The 22039-nt window shown below is 42.2% G+C and overlaps 1 protein-coding gene across 1 annotated transcript in view; it reads right to left on the bottom strand.

Annotated features, from left to right (window-relative positions):
- Positions 1-22039, bottom strand: part of CLCN4 (chloride voltage-gated channel 4) — a 131559-nt gene that overhangs the window by 60811 nt on the left and 48709 nt on the right. The window contains exons 4-5 of the mRNA XM_082245435.1: positions 14723-14822; positions 47-234 (exon numbers count right to left, since the gene is read on the bottom strand). Of these exons, the coding sequence (XP_082101561.1) occupies positions 47-234; positions 14723-14822 (288 nt within the window). The remainder of the gene's footprint in view (positions 1-46; positions 235-14722; positions 14823-22039) is intronic.

Genomic DNA, 22039 nt, shown 5'->3' with positions numbered 1-22039 from the left:
AATGTTAACTACATCTGGCGATCTGTTAGGAAAAGCATTTCTTTACCTCTGCCTGACTGATTAGCAGTTCAGACCATTTCTGCCATTGAGGACATTTATCCCGGTCTTCAAACGTGGCATCGTTTGAACGCCAGCAGCACTGTTCATGGCTATACCAAAAGTCGTTCAGACAAATCCCTTCTTTCAGATCTGTCATCCAGTCCACAGCTAAGTCGATAACACCTGCCAAGGTACCTATATACAAAACAGAGTGAGATTTAGAATCTTTTCTTTATGTTACAAAAATATAATCTTGTGAATTACATACATTTGTTTGGAATCCATGAACCAATTATTGTACTTTATTACATATGTTGGCAGGTAAAGTTTTACGCTGTCCCAGTTGGGAGGGTAAGAGTTAATTATGTTTCCCGGTTCTGTCTTGGTGGGGTTTCTTGGGTTCGACCCACTGGCCCTGTGCTCTATAAAATTACACAGGGATCTGATTTGGGTGTGTGAGCATGCAAGAAGTTTACTGAAAGTAGGCGGTTGCTGCTATTACAATTGCAGAACTTTGTCCTGTTGGCCTGCTGAATATGCAGAGTCAAGAGTGACAATTAATGCACTTTTGCTGGGAGGAACCTGCTGAAGCCTGGAGGAACTGTTGGGACTTATGCCCCGTACACACGTGCAGATTATCTGCAGACTTTTGTCTGCAGACTTACCTTTTCTATGTAGTGCAAGGGCCTGCCGGATTGCATACAAATTGAAAGTGTTTAGGTTTGACCTCATATTATATAGTTTTGGTAAGTCTGCAGACAAAAGTCTGCAGATAATCTGCACGTGTGTATGGGGCATTACAGTCCACACCAATGATGCCAATCCTGGATACTGCCAGAAATGGACTCTTTCTGTGCAGGTATGCTGGGGCAGCCCCAACCATGGGTTAGGGACTAGGGATGTCAGGAAAAGACTGTTGCTAATGTTATTTGGAATAACCAAGTTTTCAAGTAAAGCTTCTGAAACAAGAGGTTACCAATGGAAACTAAGGTTTCTTTAGCAGCCTGTTGTAAGTGTGTACATGTGGCAAGTGGGTGAGTTGTTGTCGGCACTCTCTCCTTGAGCAGGTCTGTCTTCCATAGCAACGAGAGCAGATCTGCACGGCAGAAGTCCTAAGCCTGTTCACAGGTACGGAACAGGAAGAGTTATGTGAAGTGCGCGCAAGGATCATTACGGGGCTCCATACTATCATTGGGAGGTAGTGGTAATACCCTGAACAGTTGGAGAGGACAAGAGCTCTGCGTGTCCCTCCGAAATGCATCAGTGACCATGGTGGTGTATAATTACATAAGGAGGTTTACCAGACTGCAGTTGTCTGTTCAAGAAAACACCCCATGTGTAAGGCAGTGACCTTAACCAAAGTGCCTGTCCTTGCCCAGACATACCTACCCAGGGGTCGGCCTCTCATGTGACCCTTGTTTGGCGCCCAATGAGTAGGGAAACATGGAGGACAAGACTACTACCCCATCACCCTACCCCCCTGACTACACATATGATGACATCGATCTGAGAAGCACCAACAAATATTCAGTTACTTGTGGTCACTTTTTAGTAATAGCTTTTCTGTTGCATATAGCTAACACAGACATGAATTCATCAGCTAAAACAGAAGACATTCTCATGTCTATAGTAGGCTGGTGACCCCAGTGATCAGCCATCCTCTAGGCAAATGGTCCACTGGGTAGATTGAGAAACCTGACCTGAAAGTAAAAATCCCACCATGATAAAATAATCTGAATGCTTATTTTCCCCTTCCTTGCCTATTCACATGAACAGAAATGTTCAGCCAATGCAGTCACTGTACAGCAGCCCCAGCAGCCATGCTGCAATTGCCCAAGTATATTGGAGCTGACAGTGAATTGGGGATTTGAGTAATCTCTCTTATTTGTTTTTTTTTTTTTTTTACCTTTACTCCCGCTTTAAGCCATCTATAACTAACATTTGCTGTCCTCATTCACTCGGGCACTGTCTAATCTGGGTTTATATGTTTTTAGAGGACATTTCTAAATTCATACAGTATACATGCATGTAATGATTTTATAATGGTGTAATTTACACTGTATTCTTACCTGCGTTTAGGTGTGGTTAGTTTAGCTGCAGAGAAAATAGAATTTTGTGCAACCAGGATCTGATCAGACACTCTAAATGCAGTTAAACACACGTAAACGCATCTAAACAAGTCTAAACATGTCTAAACCTGCTGTACAGCAGGAACATTTAAACAGAGGGCAAAGTGATCTTGGAGGCATAAAATCAGATTTTACATCCCAAATTTTTCCTGTGTTTAGAAAAACTAAACACAGGATTGCCAATATGAATGGCTCTTTGGAACTGTAAGGATTTCATAATACCAGAGCTTTAATTCCAACTAACTATCTTAAAGAGTTTCATTGGGGTAGGAGGAGCTAGCAATTAGTAGCTTATAACATTTCTAAAAGTGTCAGATTCCTATTAACTTTGCAGGACGTGTCATCAAAAAGTATCTATTTAAAAAGGATTTTAAACAAGGATGTTCTGTTTTAATAAATAAAGCATTTCAATTAACAAGTTTTAACTGAAAAGGTAAAATCACTTTTGTCTATTAAGCTACAAATTAATTAAACCTCGTACACACCACTAGTCTTTTTTTTTGTTCAACCCAGCGGTTTGAACAAAAAGAAACTAACAGCTCTGGTCGGAGCTGCTGTACCAATAATCCAATGTTAGTACAGCAATCTCCTCTGCCTGTCTATTGTGTTCTGACTGGGGTACGGCCCCCCGCCAAAACTCTCTGGTCAGTTCTCTCAGCCATTGGCTGAGAGCGCTGACCGGGAGCCAGTCGGCTGCTGGTTTTCCAGCATGCCCTGCCAACAGAAGCCTGGCCGAACAGTTGGCTTCAGTCAGACCGGCTACTATACACACAGGCCGAATAGCGACAGTTTTTATTGCACCAGCCAATGTTGCCAGACATTCGGCCCGTGTGTACTTTAAACTACTTATGTGCAGCAGATGGAGGATGGACAGTTGTTAGGAATGAGATGGGTCATGGAATAATATTATAATGTTCCATGTCTCCCCACAAAGGGGGGAGATACTGGGAAAGGGGGGTTTTAAATGTGCCCAAAAATCGACCAATAAATAGCAAAAATAAAATCAATATATTTTTATTTATACAAAAGTATTAAAAATACAAGATATATAATCATAAAAGATATGTTATGTTTTACACATTGCCATACAATACAGGTATTAATATCTGGGTAGGTACCATATAGTTTGGATCAACGTGTTTCACCTAAAACAATGGCTTCTTTAGGATCCAATTATTCAATATTGCTAAACTTCAAATACAGTATCCAGAAGGTTATATGTAAAAAAATATACAATATGTGTACACTCTAAAGGATCTGAGAAATGCTCGGATCCAGAATAGAACATTCAGCCTATGGTGTTAAGGTCAAGGACTGGAAATGAGGTCGCCAAATGGAAAATTTGATAAGGATAAACTACAGAAAAGAAGAGATAGGTGAGAACTAGCAACCACCATGTACAAGAATCCGAGTGTCACAAAGATTATATATGTGCAAGTTTACACAAGGGATCCGATACAGAGGTATCACTTGTACAGAGTGCGGATGAAAAGGAATGAGTAGAAAAAATCCAGATGCCTGGAAGAATATATATATATATATATATATATATATATCAATATATATATATATATTATCTCTCCCTCTTTATGGGGAGACATAGGACATTCCCCTCTCTTCCTAATCATTTAGGGGATTGTGCCAAAGTTGATTGTCCCTTACCCAATATTCTCTTCACATATTGTACTTTTGAAGTGATGTTGTGTTGGTTTCACTATGATCTTCCCCGTGTTCTTTTGGGTTTAGGGGACAGCATACCTATGTATACTAATCCACAGTGCACACTGTTTTTTTGTGTATACAGGTTGTAATAAATAAGCAGTGGCAGTGGCAGTGTTGGATTGACTATTAAACTGTCAGCATTAATTGACAGCACTATATACTGTAATTCTCTGCATAAATAAACAACCTTGCAAAACCTAATCATAAACATGGCCTTCGGTCATATGCAACATCAATAAATGGAGTATCAATATTTTTTTATATTTTAGACTAATAGGTTTTACTTGAAAAATATCAGATTCAGCAGATCAACCCAATACAGGACAACAAAAAAATAAATATTACTTGTGGTCCTATGGTGGACCCTTACATCTTTAGTTTTACATTCAAATACCACTTATCAGTTCATTAAACTATCATGATTGGCTATATGCTAGAGAGGATTATCAAGCACTGAGCAATGTCTGCCTTCTCAGTAACCACCCACAGCAATGATCATTTTAGATATCTCTGTAAGAGGTGCGTTTTTCCAATAACTGCCAGTTTATTAGGGTTCTTCCTCCTGCTGACCCCCGGTGTACGAGAGCATTCTTCCCACTGACCACCAATGTGTCATTCTTCCTATTGACCACCAGTGTAGCTGGTCCTGCTATCCACTGTGTAAGGAGGTATTTCACCCTACTAGCCACCCTGCATACTTTGCAGGGTGGCCAACAATTAAAAAGCAATGGCGGTCCCTCTCCCACTGTCCACCAATGTAAGGGGATCTTTCTCCAACTGTCTAGCAATGTAAGGGGCAAATACTCCATTAACCAGCAATCTGAGTGAACCCTACATTGTTTACTCTGTGAATTTCTTTTCTGGACATTATTTCATTACCAACATATTTTTATAGTACAGACCAGCCCTGGGTGTCAAATACCCTAACCAAACCACATATTTTGTTATTTTATTTAATCATATATCTCAACTTACTGTTCACGCTATTATACGCTGAGCTGTAAATATAGCAGGGGTTCTCTGAGACTTAAAAAAGTTATTATTAAGGGTTCCTCCATGTTAGAAAGACTGAGAAAGAATGCTCTTGGCTTTATTGAAGACAGAGAAATTTGTCATTTGTGCTAATAATAAAAGAAACAGTGACATCTAGAGGCAGTTTATGTTACTGTTATTATTCAGAATTTCTTTGCTTATATGCAGTATATATATATATATATATATATATATATATATATATATATATATATATACACACAGAGTGGAGAAAATAATTATTTGATCCCCTGCATATTTTGTAAGTTTGCCCTCCTACAAAGAAATAAAGGGTCTATAATTTTTATTGTAGGTGTACTTCAAATGATAGAGACAGAATATAAACCAAAAATCCAGAAAAAAACACATAAATGTTATAAATTGAGTTGCAGTTCAGTGAGTGAAATAAGTAACTGAACCCCAAACAAAACGTGACTTAGTACTTAGTTGAGAAACCCTTGTTGGCAAACACAGAGGTAAGACGTTTCCTGTAGTTGGTAACCTGGTTTGAACACATCTCAGGAGGGATTTTGGTCCACTTTTCTTTACAGATCTTCTCTAAATCCTTAAGGTTTCTTGGCTGTCTCTTGGGCACTCGAAGATTCAGCTCCCCCTATACATTTTATATAGGATTAAGGTCTGGAGACTGGCTAGGCCACTCCATGACCTTAATGTGCTTCTTCTTGAGCCATTCCTTTGTTGCCTTGGCAATATGTTTTAGGTCATTTCCATGCTGAAAGACCCATCCATGACCCATCTTCAGTGTTCTGGCTGAGGAAAGAAGGTTCTAATCCAAGATTTTACAATACATGGCCCTGTCCATTGGCTCCTCAATGTGGCAAACTGGGCCTGTACCTTTAGCAGAAAAACCGCCCCACAGCATAATGTTTCCACCTCCGCATTTGACTGTAGGGATGGTGTTCTTAGGGTCATAGTCAGCATTTTTCTTCCTCAGCTAAGAAACCTTAAGGATTTAGAGATCTGTAAAGAAGAGTGGACAAAAATCCCCCCTGAGATGTGTGCAAACCTGGTCACCAACTACCCGTAATGTCCTACTTCTGTGCTTGCCAACAACGGTTTCTCCACCAAGTTCTAAGTCATGTTTTGCTTGGGTATCAAATACTTATTTTACTCACTGAACTGCAGCCTAATAATAGCATTTGTTTTATGTATTTTTTTCTGGATTTTTGATTGATATGCTGTCTCTTGCATTTAAAATACACCTATGATAAAAAAAATTATAGACCCTTCATTTCCTTGTAAGAGGGCAAACTTACAAAATCTGCAGTGTTCCTCACTATATACTGTATATATAGTATCTCACAAAAGCGAGTACACCCCTCTCATTTTTATAAATATACCAGTGAGCAGTGAGATATCTGTCTGTCATTTCCTACAAAGACTCACGTCAAGAACTTCCCCCAATACTTCCCCTCTACTCTATAGAGAGGAATGCAGAATATGGGCACTCAAAGTCACTTTGCCTTTCTATATATGTAAACGAGGACTTTTTACTCTTTTTACACTTTTATTACTGAAGACCAATTTTTACCTCAGCAACGATCAACTGTTTTTTACATCATGTTTAAAAATGTTTTATCATCTACTTTTCAAACATTGGGCTTTTACAGGCACTATTATTCTGCACAGTTGAGCAGTAGTTAACATTGATCCTTGGCACTGGACTCTTGTGTTTAACCACTTGACTACAGCGCACTTTCACCCCCTTCCTGCCCAGACCGATTTTCAGCTTTCAGCGCTCTCACACTTTTAATGACAATTACTCAGTCATGCAACACTGTACCCATAAAAAATTGTGTCCTTTTCTTCACACAAATAGAGCTTTCTTTTGATGGTATTTAATCACCACTGGGTTTTTTATTTTTTGTGCTATAAATAAAAAAAGACTGAAAATATTGTGAAAAAACGCATTTTTCTTTGTTTCTGTCATAAAATTTTGCAAATTAGTAATTTTTATTTACAAAATTTGGCCAAAATTTATACTGCTACTTATCTTTGGTAAAAATAACCCAAATAAGTGTATATTATTTGGTCTTTGTGAAAGTTATAGAGTCCACAAGCTATGGTGCGATTCATTGAAAATTGATCACACTTGATCACACCTAATGTACTGAAGGCCTATCTCATTTCTTGAGACACTAAAAAGTCAGGAAAGTACAAATACCCCCCAAATGACCCCTTTTTGGAAAGTAGACATTCCAAGGTAACGGTGATTGATGGGGTGATGGGCGATGGTCACCGATGGGTGACAGGTGACGGGCGATGGTGCACGGCGGTACTGATGGCAGTCTCTGGTGACAGGTGAACTTTAGGCTACGTTCACATGTGAGCGTAGCGATCATGGGCAGAATCACCGCGATTCTGCCCGCAATCCGGAAATCATTGCAAATTGCGGGGCGCCTGTGCGTTGTCCGTGATTTGCAATAGCACCCCAAACGCTGTGCGATGTTGCCGCGATTTCCGAATGCTGAATCGCTGTAACATCGCGCAAACAACGCATGACGCCCCAAAGAAACTCTTGTACCTTTTTTGGGCGTCATGCGATGTTTGCGCGATGTTACCGCGATTCGGCAGGTGGAAATCTCGGCAACATCGCACAACGTTTGGGGTGCTATTGCAAATCACGGGCAACGCACAGGCGCCCCGCGATTTGCAATGATTTCCGGATCGCGGGCAGAATCCCTGTGATTCTGCCCGCGATCGCTACGTTCACATGTGAACGGTATGGGTGTCAATTTCTGGGCACTGATGAGGTGACTGTTGGGTGACAGGTGCAATTGGGGGGGGGGGGGGGGGCTGAGGACTGTGTGGGGACCTTTATTTTTGTGCTTTTACTTTTACAGGTGTACAGAGCAGTAACTCACTGTTTCTGGCTCTGCTCTCCTCACACTGGAAACTGTGTGAGGGGAGAAGAGCTAGTAACAGTGAGTTACTGCTCTGTGTTTACATTTTGTGATCGGCTGTGAATGGATTCACAGCCGATCACATAGTAAACAGTCACTGTCAGTGACTGTTTACTACTGCCGGTGACTAGCTGTGTTCCTAGGGAACACAGAGCCACCGACATGACCGCACTGCGCGCTCCCGATTGCGCATGCGCGGTCATCTTCTGGGCTCCTCTATTGTGATCAGCTGTGTCATTGGAACACAGCCGATCACGTGGGAAACAGCCATGCCCATTGGCTGTTTCCCCCCTGCCGGTGACGGGCTGTGTCCCGGGGACATGCCGACACCGGCAGTGCAGGGTGGCGCGCACACGATCGCGCGCCTGCCCTGCCTGAATTTGCCGCTGTCATATGACGGTGGCCCAGAACAATGGTCGCACCGCTCCGCCATAATATGACGGCGGGCGGGCGGCAAGCGGTTAATCACACAAGAGGCAAAATCTCCATTAACTTTATATGTTCTCCCTGTGTTAAACTCAGCAATCCCAAACACCTAATAGCAAAGCTTACCTATTAACATGTCCTTTAGTTGAAAATTCACACAAATTATTATTATTATTTTTTTTTGCTATGTTATCGGTGGTCACATGACCACTCAGTCTCCTCTTTTTCCCCCAGCAAGGCTTGGGGAGGGGAGAGACTCAAAACAAGCAAGGGGCTCTCAGATTTCTGCTATGTAGACTCCTGCTGTATTGACAGCTACAGTATCTCACAAGAATGAGTACACCCCTCACATTTTTGTAAACCTTTTATTATATCTTTTCATGTGACAACACTGAAGAAATTACACTTTGCTACAATGTAAAGTAGTGAGTGTACAGCTTGTATAACAGTGTAAATTTCTGTCCCCTCAAAATCACCCAACACACAGCCATTAATGTCTAAACCGCTGGCAACAAAAGTAAGTACACCCCTAAGTGAAAATGTCCAAATTGGGCCCACTTATCCATTTTCTATCCCCAGTGTCATGTGACTCATAGTGTTACAAAGTCTCAGGTGTGAATGGGGAGCAGGTGTGTTACATTTGGTGTTATCGCTCTCTCACTCTCTCATACTGGTCACTGGAAGTTCAACATAGCACCTCATGGCAAAGAACTCTGAGGATCTGAAAAAAAGAATTGTTGCTCTACACAAAGATGGCCTAGCCTATAAGAAGATTGCCAAGACCCTGAAACTGAGCTGCAACACGGTGGCCAAGACCATACAGCCGTTTAACAGGACAGGTTCCACTCAGAACAGGCCTCGCCATGGTAAACCAAAGAAGTTGAGTGCACATGCTCAGCATCATATCCAGAGGTTGTCTGGGAAATAGAGGTATGAGTGCTGCCAGCATTGCTGCAGAGGTTGAAGGGGTGGGGGATCAGCCTGTCAGTGCTCAGATCATATGCCGCACACTGCATCAAATTGGTCTGTATGGCTGTCGTCCCAGAAGGAAGCCTCTTCTAAAGATAATGCACAAGAAAGCTCGAAAACAGTTTGCTGAAGACAAGCAGACTAAGAACATGGATTACTGGAACCATGTCCTGTGGTCTGATGAGACCAAGATAAACTTATTTGGTTCAGATGGTGTCAAGCGTAAGGGGCGGCAACCAGGTGAGGAGTATAAAGACAAGTGTGTTTTGCCTACAGTCAAGCATGGTGGTGGGAGTGTCATGTTCTGGGGCTGCATGAGTGCTGCCAGCTCTGGGGAGCTACAGTTAATTGAGGAAACCATGAATACCAACATGTACTGTGACATACTGAAGCAGAGCATGATCCCCTCCCTTCGGAATCTGGGCCGCAGGGCAGTATTCCAGCATGATAGTGACCCCAAACACACCTCCAAGATGACCACTGCCTTGCTAAAGAAGCTGAGGGTAAAGATGATGGGCCAAGCATGTCCCCAGACCTTAACCTTATTGAGCATATGTGGAGCATCCTCAAAAGGAAGGTGGAGGAGTGCAGGGTCTCTAACATCCACCAGCTCCGTGATGTCGTCATGGAGGAGTGGAAGAGGACTCCAGTGGCAACCTCTGATGCTCTGGTGAACACAATGCCCAAGAGGGTTAAGGCATTTTTTACAAAAATGTGAGGGGTGTACTCCCTTTTGTGAGATACGGGCAGGGGAGAGAGAGAGAGAGAGAGAGAGATCACATCCCTCATTCTCCATCTCCTCCACCTCTTCCTACAGTAATACTGCAGGTCCACAATATGTACCCCCAGGTTTGTAGCTATGTTACTGCCAGTCAGCAGGTATTTTTAAAAACAAGGTCTTTAATTTAACACAGGGCTCTCAAACTGGTGGCCCTCCAGCTGTTGCAGAAATAAAATTCCCACGAGGCATTGCAAGGCTGACAGGTATAAGCATGACTCCCATAGGCAGAGGCATGAGGGGACTTGTAGTTCCACAACGGGTGGAGGGCCACCAGTTTGAGACCCCTGATTTAACACATAATATTATTATTATTATAATACAGGATTTATATAGCGTCAACAGTTTGCGCATCGCCTAACAAAATGAAGGCAGACAATACAGTTACAATACAATTTGGTACAAAAGGAATCAGAGGGCCCTGCGCTTGGAGCTTACAATCTAAAAGGGAGGGTCAACTGATACAAAAGGTAATAGCTCCAGGGGATAAGCTGGTGGAGAATGTGAAACAGTATATTAGTTAGAAGCCGGATAGGCTTCTTTAAGAGAAGGGTTTTCAGGTATCGTCTAACGAAAGATAGATTAGGGGACAAACAGACCGATTGGGGTAGAGAGTTCTAAAGCTTGGGAGAAGCTCTGGAGAAATCCTGAAGGCGAGCATGGGAGGAGGTGACAAGGGAGCTAGAGAGCAGGAGGTCTTGGGAGGATCGAAGAGAACGGCTTGGCTGATATTGATGTAGCTTGGGGCAGAGTTGTGGATGGCATTGTAAACTATTGTTAGTCCTTTTAATTTTATTCGCTGGGTGAGTGGAAACCAGTGAAGGGATTGGCAGAGAGAGGTGGAGGACACTGAACAGTTGGTAAGGTGGATGAGTCCTGCAGCAGCATTCATTATGTACTGAAGGGGGGATAGTCTATGTAAAGGTAATCCAATGAGGAAGGAGTTGCAGTAGTCGAGGCTAGAGATAACCAGGGAGTGAATTAGAAGCTTGGTGGTATCGTTGGTTAAAAAGGGGCATATTATAGAGATGTTGCGGAGGTTAAGGCGGCATGATTTGTACAGGGACTGGATGTGGGCATGAAAGGACAGTGCAGAGTCCAGGGTTACCCCTAGCACCCTGGCATGTGTGGAATGACTGATAGTTGTTCCATTGATCTTGACAGAGAATTCAGGGGAAGGGGCATGTGTGGGAGGAAAAATTATGAGCTCGGTTTAGATAGATTCAGTTTAAGGAAGTGGTGTGATATCCAGGCTGATATGTTAGTAAATCAGTGATGCGGGAGGAGACAGAGGGTTGAGCTGAGGGGTAGAGAGATACATTTGGGTGTCATCAGTAAAGAAATGGAAGTTTAAGCCATGGTAGCTATGTGGAGTTGTAAGTGACACTGAAGGTGCGGTGATATAGGTAAGATTCGAACCAACGGAGAGCGCAGTCACGGAAACCAAGCAAATTGAGTTTTTGGAGGAGGAGGGGGTGGTCAACTGTATCAAAGGCAGCAGAGAGGTCCAAGAGAAAGAGTACGTAGTAGTGACCATTGGTTTTAGCTGTTAATAAGTCATTTGTGTGTTTTAAAGAGAAGTTTCTGTGGAGTGCTGTCGGCGAAATCCAGACTGAAGGGGATCAAGAAGGTTATTCTCAATGAGGTGCTTGCACAGTCGGTTGTAGACTAGACGTTGAAGGAGTTTGGAGGCAAAAGGGAGTAAGGAGATGGGTGTTAGGCTGTTAAGATTGGTGGGGTCTTGTGAGGCTTTCTTTGGTATGGGAGTGACTAGCATATGCTACAATACTCTTGATATTGCTATCAACAGATTTATTAGATTTAGCCTTTAAAGGCTAAGCTCACCTTTTTTTTCTAAATTCCAGCTTCCCTATGTACCAACATAGAATTAATATGCCTCTTTTGCAAAAAAGATAAAGCATTAATATCCCATTCAGTCTGATCTATGGAGAATTTCCACATTACTTCCTAGAAGGCTCTTAGGTTGTGAAAACCAGTATGACACAGGAAATAGTTCACAAGCTGACCTCATCCTCAACCTTAACACACATGATGCCACTGCTTTTACCACTCCAGCAGATGGTTAACGCCCACCTCTACAGGTGCACCCAAATCGAATGCAGGGATCATTGGTCTCACTAAAAACTCAGCCATCCATTTTTTTTTCATACCTTCACCTTGCATAGATTGTTTACTTGGCAGAGTGTGCAGGAGCTGAGTGATCACAGCCTATGTGGAGCAAAGCTGTAGTATTGAAAACAAGAAAAGATTGTCCCTGAAAGTCTATACAGCTCACCGTACATTATAAAATCTAACTGTACAATTTTCTTTAGATCTACCATCAATTATGTAGTGCAAGGCCTGCCTGATTTGATACAGAGTGATTGGACAAATGGTGTGTCCCTCTATTATATAATTTTGGTAAATCCAAAGAAGATTGTACAGAGATTGTACAGTCAGATTGTACAGTGCATGGCCATCTTTATATACCTAAAATGAACTAGTGGCTCTTTCAGCCAGTAACTGTTAACAGCATTCCAAACGCACAAGCAGATGCACATTTTTCCACATGAAAGAACGAGTGACAAACGCAGAAAATGCACAGCAAAAAATGTGCAAATTGCAACACGCCAAAATGTCCCATGAGCTACTTTGCTACGTGTAGGGCAGCACATTGAAATCAATGGGCTATGCTATGCGTGTTGCAGGAAAAATTAGCCAAAAAAGGTGCACTCCCACTACACTAGGTGTAAATGGGGACTGAAAATGAAATTGGCATGTTTGCACAAGAACAATGAGGCTCTATTCACATCTGTGTGTTTCCAACAGCATGGCAAACCACACAGAAAATGAGCGATTTGCCATGCGTTTCAGAAACACGCTGAAAATGTGCATCGTGCTTGCGATGTCGCTACATGTTAAAGGCACCCCAAGTGTGGCAACCGCACCTAAAATTGCGGTACAAAACTCACTACGCTCTGCTCCAAAAAAATTCTGTAGCTTCTCTGAGGTGATTGTTGCACGTAGACTTTGTGTGACGAGTGAAAATGCTCCAAAGCGCAAAAAAAAAAAATGCATGCAGGAATGTGAGTTCACGCTATGTGGAAATGTGAATGGAGCCTGACAAGTGTCTCCGTCCACTCCCTCCTATGTACTTGTATAACGATGGCCATACACTTTGAAATTTGATTGTACAATCTCTGTACAAATTCAGAACTATGAAATCGGAGGACACACCTGACCAATCTATTAAATTTATATCAAATCAGACAGGCCCTTGTACCACATAGCTGATGGGAGATCTAAAGGACATTGTACAATCAGATTGTACAGAAAGTGGGTGGAACATGGTATAGTAATGAGGGAGGTGTGATCCAAAGTTGTGAACACCCCCCTATCACTCCCTCTTATGTTATGCAACAAGGAAGTAAATACTGCTGGTAGATCATCTACAGGAAGTGATAGAATCTGAAAACCATTTTAGAAATCCAAATAGAAGAGATTTCAAAGCCTTCTATAGATAAGGAAAGTAAAAGAAACACACATTGAGATAGTTGGGCCAGAAATTACATTTGAAAATGCACGTGAGGTCAGGCACTGATGTTGGACCAGAAGGCCTGGCTCACAGTTTCTGCTCTAATTCATCTCAAAGGTGTTCTATCGGCTTGAGGTCAGGACTCTGTGCAGGCCAGTCAAGTTCCTCCTCCCCAAATTTGCTCATCCATGTCTTTATGGGCCTTGCTTTGTGCTTGTGCTCTGGTGCGCAGTCATACTGGAACAGGAAGGGACCATCCCCAAATTGTTCCAACAAAGTTGAGAGCATGAAATTGTCAAAAGAGTTTTGGTATGTTGGCGCCTTAAGAGTTCCCTTCACTGGAACTAAGGGGCCAGGCCCAACCCCTGAGAAAAAACAACCCCACACCATAACCCCCCCTCCATCAAATGATTTGGATCAGTGCACAAAGCAAGGTCTATAAAGACGTGGATGAGCGAGTTTGGGGTAGAGGAACTTGACTAGCCGGCACTGTTCCTCCACCCCAAACTCGCTCCTGACCCCAACCCAATAAAACACCTTTGGGATGAATTAGAGTGGAGACTGTGAGCCAGGCCTTCTCATCTACTTCAGTGCCTGACCTCCCAAATGCGTTTCTGGAAGAATGGTCAAACATTCCCATAGACACACTCCTAAATCTTGTGGACAGCCTTCCCAGAAGAGTTGAAGCTGGTATAGCTGCAAAGGGTGGCCCAATTTAATATTGAACCCTATAGACTAAGACTGGGATGCCATTAAAGTTTGTGTGCGTGTAAAGGCAGGCGCCCCAATACTTTTGGTGATATAATCTATGTGTTTTTAGGTCATTTTACTTACACATAGGCCATAAGGTCATCCTACTCAGTGTAACCATATATTTCTAACTGGAGCCATTCAGTTTTGCCTTGGAGATGTATGAATAGATGGTTGTGCTTGAAGGGAATTATAAGGGGGCGAGGGTTGTGGAAGTATTTTTCCAGTGAAGGGTAAAGTAAATAAGGATGTTGATTTCAGTAATGGGTACTAGATGGGGGGAGCATGCTGCGTAATGCAGGGAATCCTGGTTCATTTCTTGCAGAGGTGCACAGGAGAATAAAACTGTTATTCTGCTATATGGACTCCATCTATATCTCAAAGCAGTGAGATGCAATACAATGAACATCGATCTTACCTGCTAAGAGTCCAATTTTAAGCATGACAACCCATCCTGACCAGGCATCTAGAAGTCCTTTGATGAATTCCCATACAGATTCCTTGCTTTTGTGTGTGATCTAAAAGAAGTCATTATTATTATTATTATTATTATTGTTAATAACAATAATAAACAACAGTGAAAATACAATCCTGTTATTACTCAAAATTCCATCAACAAACTGTAGCCTCCTCACCCAATCAAACTTGGACCAGAATACTGATCATTTGGAATCCATTTCCCCAGCAGTTGTTATCGGTTCCCAAAGATAAGGCCAACACCAGGTGTTTCTCCTAAATGCATAAGACGATGAATGTGTCTATAGCTACCCATTATGCATTCGGCAGCAATCTAACCCCCTTGTTTCATTGCTTAAATATGTAAAGTGTTTAGAAACCAAAGAGCACAAATGTTTGGCCCCTTTCACACGAGCTGACCGTCTATCTGTTTTTGACTAATGACAAATGCATTCCTATGGGAGATAGAAGGGTAAAGCCGCTCAGGTGTATGTTTCAACCTGGTGCAGGTCAGATCCGTCATCCAGAAGCATAGGAAAATCCAAAACGTGAGACCGCACTCAGGATGTTGTTTTGTTGAAATCAAAAATTCTCTTTATTCCTCAAATAAAATAGACAGACAGTGTACAAGCAGACGTGTCAGGTTGACGCGTTTCACGACATTGCTAGTCGCTTACTCAGTGTGGTCATGAGTAAGCGACTAGCAATGTCGTGAAACGCGTCAACCTGACACGTCTGCCTGTACACTGTCTGTCTATTTTATTTGAGGAATAAAGAGAATTTTTGATTTCAACAAATGCATTCCTATGGACAAGCGGGAGTTAAGGGATGATCATCCATTAACCATCCGTTTACATCCGCTTCTGATCCATTAAGTTTTTTTAAGCGTAAAAGGGTATGTCGAGATCCGTGAAAAAGGACAACAGTCCTTTTAACGTTCGCTCAGATAAGATCCGCTTTGAATAAATTATGTTTTTTTAATGTATTGTTTGTGAAGTCAACCTATGACCCAAGTAGTCAGGGCCGCTGATAGGGGGGGACCATCAGCCCTCTTGTAGGGGGCCCGAGCACACAGGGGGGCCCACACAGAGAGGGGGATTAGTGATGGACAACAAATACAGAAATCTTCCTCCAGCACCTGAATCTGATCTGTCCTTCTCCTCCCAGCTTTTATCTGTTGAGAAAGAGACAGTTGTCCCTCACTAATCCCCCTCCCTTGTGTGAGCCCCCCTCTCAGCACTTATCTCTGCTCAGGAGTTTATTAGTAAATTGTAACTTTGTTTCTCTCTCTCTGTCTCTCTGATCACTGAGCTCCAACTGCCCAGCCTGTATATTTTTCTCATCTCATCTTCTTTTTTATTTAACATAGTTTTTTGTTTTAGATTTAGCCGGAATTGTGCTTGTTATGTTATATTTGTGTCTGCTAATAGTGATTTTGTTGTAATGTTAGCTAAATATATCTTTAATATTTTCTTGGGGGGGCCCTGCTAAGTAGTCTGTACGGGGCCCCGCGATTTCTAACAGCAGCCCTGCAGGTAGTGGTCTTTTACAGTAGGAAGAGCATCCCCTTGGAGAATATGGCCAGAGACATCTCCCAGGAGCCCCTAATACACTTGGTGCATAAGAGACCAGGCTTGTGGGACAATACATTTCGGGAGCACAGTGACAGAGTGGCAACACAGCAAATGTGGGAAGAAATCTTTAATATTGTGACATCAAATTGGTCCACCCTCACTGCCAAACAGCGTGATACACATGGTAAGTGTTTCATACTTGCAGCATGCTCCCAAACTCTTATCAGTGTTTTGATGTAGAGAAGTGGGACTACCATGCATATCACATGTGAGTAAAGTACTGTTCAGTCTTTCACTGCAGCAGAGCAAATGCATGTAGCAGTCTGCATTGTATAATTGTTATTTTACTTTTGTAGTAATGCATGTGAATTTGAGGTCAGTGCACATTCTTTCTGGCCTGTCTGATGAAGTGTGCATCTTCTCCATGAAGGACATCATTGCTGTGTCTATCCCTGCCCTTTTTGCACACAGACAGTTTTGGGTGACCTTAGGCTAAAAATCTTCAACGTATACTAACTGCAGTTATGCCTTGGTGTTCATCTGAATATGATATTTTTATACAGGTGCACATGATGTTCATGATCTTTGGGAAGAACCAAGGGCATGCTGAATCCTCCACAGACTAATGGAGGAGAGTCCTATTGGTTATAGTTTTTTTCTTTTTTTGTCCCTTTTTATTCAAAATTTTGCTCACTGTATTTTACAGGAAACTAAATTAACACCAGATAGCATTCTCTCAGTGACCAGTTTTTGAAGAAACTTCAAGGAGGAGGCATTAGAGAGCCTAAGCGGTTCCAGAGCTTCAATAAGGAAAAACAATCTACTCCAAAAAATTGTCCTTCCAAAGGAAAGTCATAGACGTTAGATTGCAAGTGAAGTTTGGATGTTCCCTCTAGAAAACAAAAAAGTTGGTCTCTCTATGGCAAGGTCTTGTGACCAAATGTTCCTCTTTTTTTAGTACATTATCAAACATCTCAGAGGGTGAGGACAACGCTGAAGAAAACCTTATGGATGTAAATGGATTGATTGACGGATGTAAACAGATGTTAATGGACGCATTGACAAATATAAATGGATATTAATGGAACAGAAGACGGCTGTGAACTGATGTGAACAGTATCTGCTTTCAACGTGGCTTAACTGATGATGCTTGTGTGAAAGGGGCCTTATGTTTTGTAGCTCACCAGTCTATAGATGTGGTGGTTGTATTCTTTTTCTTTTTTCCAGGCTATTTTTCTCCTTAATTTTCACCTGGAGATCCTGCCATTAACACACCTCTACTCCTGGGGTGGAAAGACTCACTAACTATACTGAATATATGGGAGAGCAGCGTTGTCACCCTATAACATAAATTGTTTCCCCCTCTCATCATCTTAGTACCATAGGAGGAGGTGTTTTGTAGTTTGCAGAGAGAACTGGGAAGGACTGATAACACTGCTTAAAATAATACTGCAGAAAGAATAGGGAATTATGCGCTCACTGCATTTCTGGCATGATCAAAAGGTTTTTTTCTCTCTTATCAAAGAGAGTAATAGCAAAACACTTTTTACCACACCGGGTCCAATAAGAAAAATGAATTGTTAAAGTGTATATACACTGTAAAGATTGCAGTGATTTGAATCACTTAGACTGGTATACACACATGCATGTATAGATGTATAGATAGAGCTTATATAGGGGGCCACAAGACTCTTTTATGTCTTGAGTCTTGAAAATGCACTATACAGGAATTTAAATATACAGTACACCCCTCACATTTTAGTAAATATTTTATTATATCGTTTCATGTGACAACACTGAAGAAGCGACACTTTGCTACAATGTAAAGTAGTGAGTGTACAGCTTGTATAACAGTGTAAATTAGCTGTCCCCTCAAAATAACTCTACACACAGCAATTAATGTCTAAACCGCTGGCAACAAAAGTAAGTACACCCTCTAAGTGGAAACTTCCAAATGTCCAAATTGGGCCCAAAGTGTCAATATTTTGTGTGGCCACCATTATTTTCCAGCACTGTCTTAACCCTCTTGGGCATGGAGTTCACCAGAGCTTTACAGGTTGCCACTGGAGTCCTCTTCCACTCCTCCATGATGACATCACGGAGCTGGTGGATGTTAGAGACCTTGCGCTCCTCCACCTTCTGTTTAAGGAAGCCCCACAGATGCTCAATAGGGTTTAGGTCTGGACACATGCTTGGCCAGTTCATCACCTTTACCCTCAGCTTCTTAACAAGGCAGTGGTCATCTTGGAGGTGTGTTTGGGGTCGTTATGTTGGAATACTGCCCGATGGCCCAGTTTCCGAACTGAGGGGATCATGCTCTGCTTCAGTAAGTCACAGAACATGTTGGCATTCATGATTCCCTTAATGAACTGTAGCTCCCCAGTGCCGGCAGCACTCATGCAGCCCCAGACCATGACATCACCACCACCATGCTTGACTGTAGGCAAGACACACTTGCCTTTGTACTCCTCAACTGGTTGCCGCCACACAAGCTTGACACCATCTGAACCAAATAAGTTTATCTTGGTCTCATCAGACTATAGGACATGGTTCCAGTAATCCATTTTGCGGGCTTTCTTGTGCATCATCTTTAGAATCATCCTTAGAAGAGGCTTCCTTCTGGGACAACAGCCATGCAGACCAATTTCATACAGTGTGCAGCATATGGTCTGAGCACTGACAGGCTGACCCCCCCCCACACTCCTTCAACCTCTGCAGCAATGCACTCATACATCTATTTCCTAAAGACAACCTCTGGATATGACGCTGAGCACGTGCACTCAACTCCTTTGGTCGACCATAGCGAGCACTGTTCTGAGTGGAACCTGTCCTGTTACGTCACTCTATGGCTTTGGCCACCGTGCTGCAGCTCAGTTTCAGGGTTTTGGTAATCTTCTAATAGCCTAGGCCATGTTTATGTAGAGCAACAATTCTTTTTTTCAGATCCTCAGAAAGTTCTTTGCAATGAGGTGCCATGTTGAACTTCCAGTGACCAGTATGAGAGAGTGAGAGCGATAACACCAAATTTAACACACCTGCTCCCCATTCACACCTGAGACCTCGTAGCACTAACGAGTCACATGACATCGGGGAGGGAAAATGGCTAATTGGGCCCAATTTGGACATTTTTACTTAGGAATGTACTCACTTTTGTTGCCGGCGATTTAAACAATAATGGCTGTGTGTTGAATTATTTTAAGGGGACAACAAATTTACACTGTTATACAAGCTGTACACTCACTACTTTACATTGTAGCAAAGTGTCATTCTTCATTGTTGTCACATGAAAAGATATAATAAAATATTTACAAAAATGTTAGGGGTGTACTCAATTTTGTGAGATACTGTATATTTTGTAAGATATTTTTATTGAGATTTGCCAATACAAGTAATACAAAGAAAAAAAAAACAGTACATCAAGGCTCAAGGTGCCCATATAACATCTCAAATGAAAAAAAACAAAAACCCTTTAAGTAAACCCCAGCTTAGTGTCCCCTATTTACAATAGGGTAAAGTTAGTGCATCTGGTAACAACCAGTAGTACACAGGCGTAATCTAGCAAAGTAGCAGTGTAATTACATTCCTGGCTCCACAGAGGCAGTAAAAGGACTATCTAGCCAACTATGCCACATTTTCAGAAAGATTTGGGATTTCTTCCTAATCTCAAAAGTCAGCTTTTACTATTAATCCTAGCTTTCCTAGCCTTTAATTATAAGTTTGGGGTGCTTTTCCAGGATATAAGGATAATTTATCTGGAAGAGAGAAAAGTTCTGATAAAGTAGGGTTAAATCAGAGTGGTGGATTTGTGAAGTTTGTCAAGAGGACTCCTGCATGCGTCTTTAAGCTTGGGAGAATAATGTAAGGGAGGTACATAAGACCGAAGTACCCACATCAGTTGACACCTCTCGCCTATACACCATATTTTGCAAAGTTTCAAAGGAAGGCACAATAGCTGCCTCCACTGCTATGCAGGCAGTTCCTGGGGATGGAATGAGCCATCATGCACATATACTAGTTGGGCAGCCAAAGAATAAAAATAGAAATCAGGAAAGGCTAGGCCTGCTATATGGGTAGGTAGCTTAAAGTGATTGTAAAGTCTAATTTTTTTTAAAATAACAAACACGTTATACTTACCTGCTGTGTGCAGTTGGTTTTGCACAGAGTGGTCCGGATCCTCCTCTTCCCGGGTCCCTCTTCTGGCCCCTCCATCCTGTTGAGTGCCCCTGCAGCAAGCAGCTTGCTATGGTGGCATCCATGCAGAGTCACAGCTCCCTGTGTCCATTCAGACATGGAGCCGCGACCCGGCCCAGCCCCCCTCTCTTCTGATTGGTTGACTGACTTTGATTGACAGGAGCAGGAGCCAATTGTGCTGTGCTGCTGTCTCAGACAATGAGGAGGGGCAGCTGAGAAACTCCTGCAACATCACTGGATAAATATGGGCTCAGGTAAGTATTAGGGGGCTGATGGGGGCTGCTGCACACAGACGTTTTTTTATCCTAATGCATAGAATGCATTAAGATTTTAAAAAAAAACCTTCTGGCTTTACAATTCCTTTACGGATTCCCAAGGCCTCTCGAAGAGTTTGCCCCTTCACAAAAAAGCGTTACTTATAGAATCCAGCTGTTTAAAATTTGCATAGGGATCTGACATGCTGAATTAGTCACTCCCTATAGAAACTCTGTGAGAAAAATAATTTAAGCTGGTTTACCCTACCCGTTAAGTCTAAGGGAAGATCCTTTCATTGCTTAGTATTGGTCTACAGGAGGGACACTAAAGGAAGGACATTGTTGGCAATAAAGGATTGCAAATGCAACTGGACAATTATGCCAATATATTTAAAGGACTCAACTATCTGCAGACATGAGGTTGGTTGTACATGAGTCAACGCACCCTGGTCTATGGAAAAAAAAGCTAGCTTTGTCCCAGTTGACTTGGAATCCAGAGAAATTGCCTATATTATTCAATAGTGAAGCAAAGCATTAGGATCAACTAGGTATACTAAGGTATTGTCCGCATATAAGGATATATGTTCCTCCAGACCAGGCAGACCTTCTGATGCGGGCGGCCAATAATTCTATGGCGGGGGTCAAAGAGCAGGAGCAACTGTGTATTGGGAAGGGGGCAGAGACATGTCTGTTTACCTATACTTTGGCATTTGGGTCAGTGTACAGCGGTTTGATCCAGGCTATGATGCGTGGACCAAAGCCATAGAGCTGGAGAATGCAAAATAAAGTCCACTCCACACTGTCAAAAGCTTTGCGCGTGTCTAGAGACACCATGTGCTGGTACTGGAGATTATGAAAAAGTCTTCCAATGTCTATCCTAGTAGCCTGGGATAAACCCTCTCTGGTCACTACCAATCAATTTATCTATCAACTTATTGATATGATTAGCTAGGATGTTCACCAGTATTGTAACAGCCATGTTGATAAGTGAGATTCATCTGTATTATTCGCATTTAGTCGGGTCCTTCTGTAGTTTGAGGATAAGCATAATAAAGGGGGAAAGATACCTATCTCCAGGGCTGATCGGTATATTTGAAGGGGATGCGGACTAAGCAAGGAATTTAAATATTTAGTGATATATGAACATTGCCAGATTTGACACACAGTATCACAGTGGACATCTTATCCCAGCCTCTGGATAAGACTGGGTACCATAAAATGACTACATTTATGCACCTTAAATTGTCTAATTTGCTAAAA

Source organism: Pelophylax lessonae (genome assembly GCF_965119305.1).
Source record: "Pelophylax lessonae genome assembly, chromosome: 2".
In the NCBI taxonomy this organism is placed as follows: Eukaryota; Metazoa; Chordata; class Amphibia; order Anura; family Ranidae; genus Pelophylax; species Pelophylax lessonae.
This window is presented reverse-complemented; position numbering and strand designations above follow the sequence as displayed.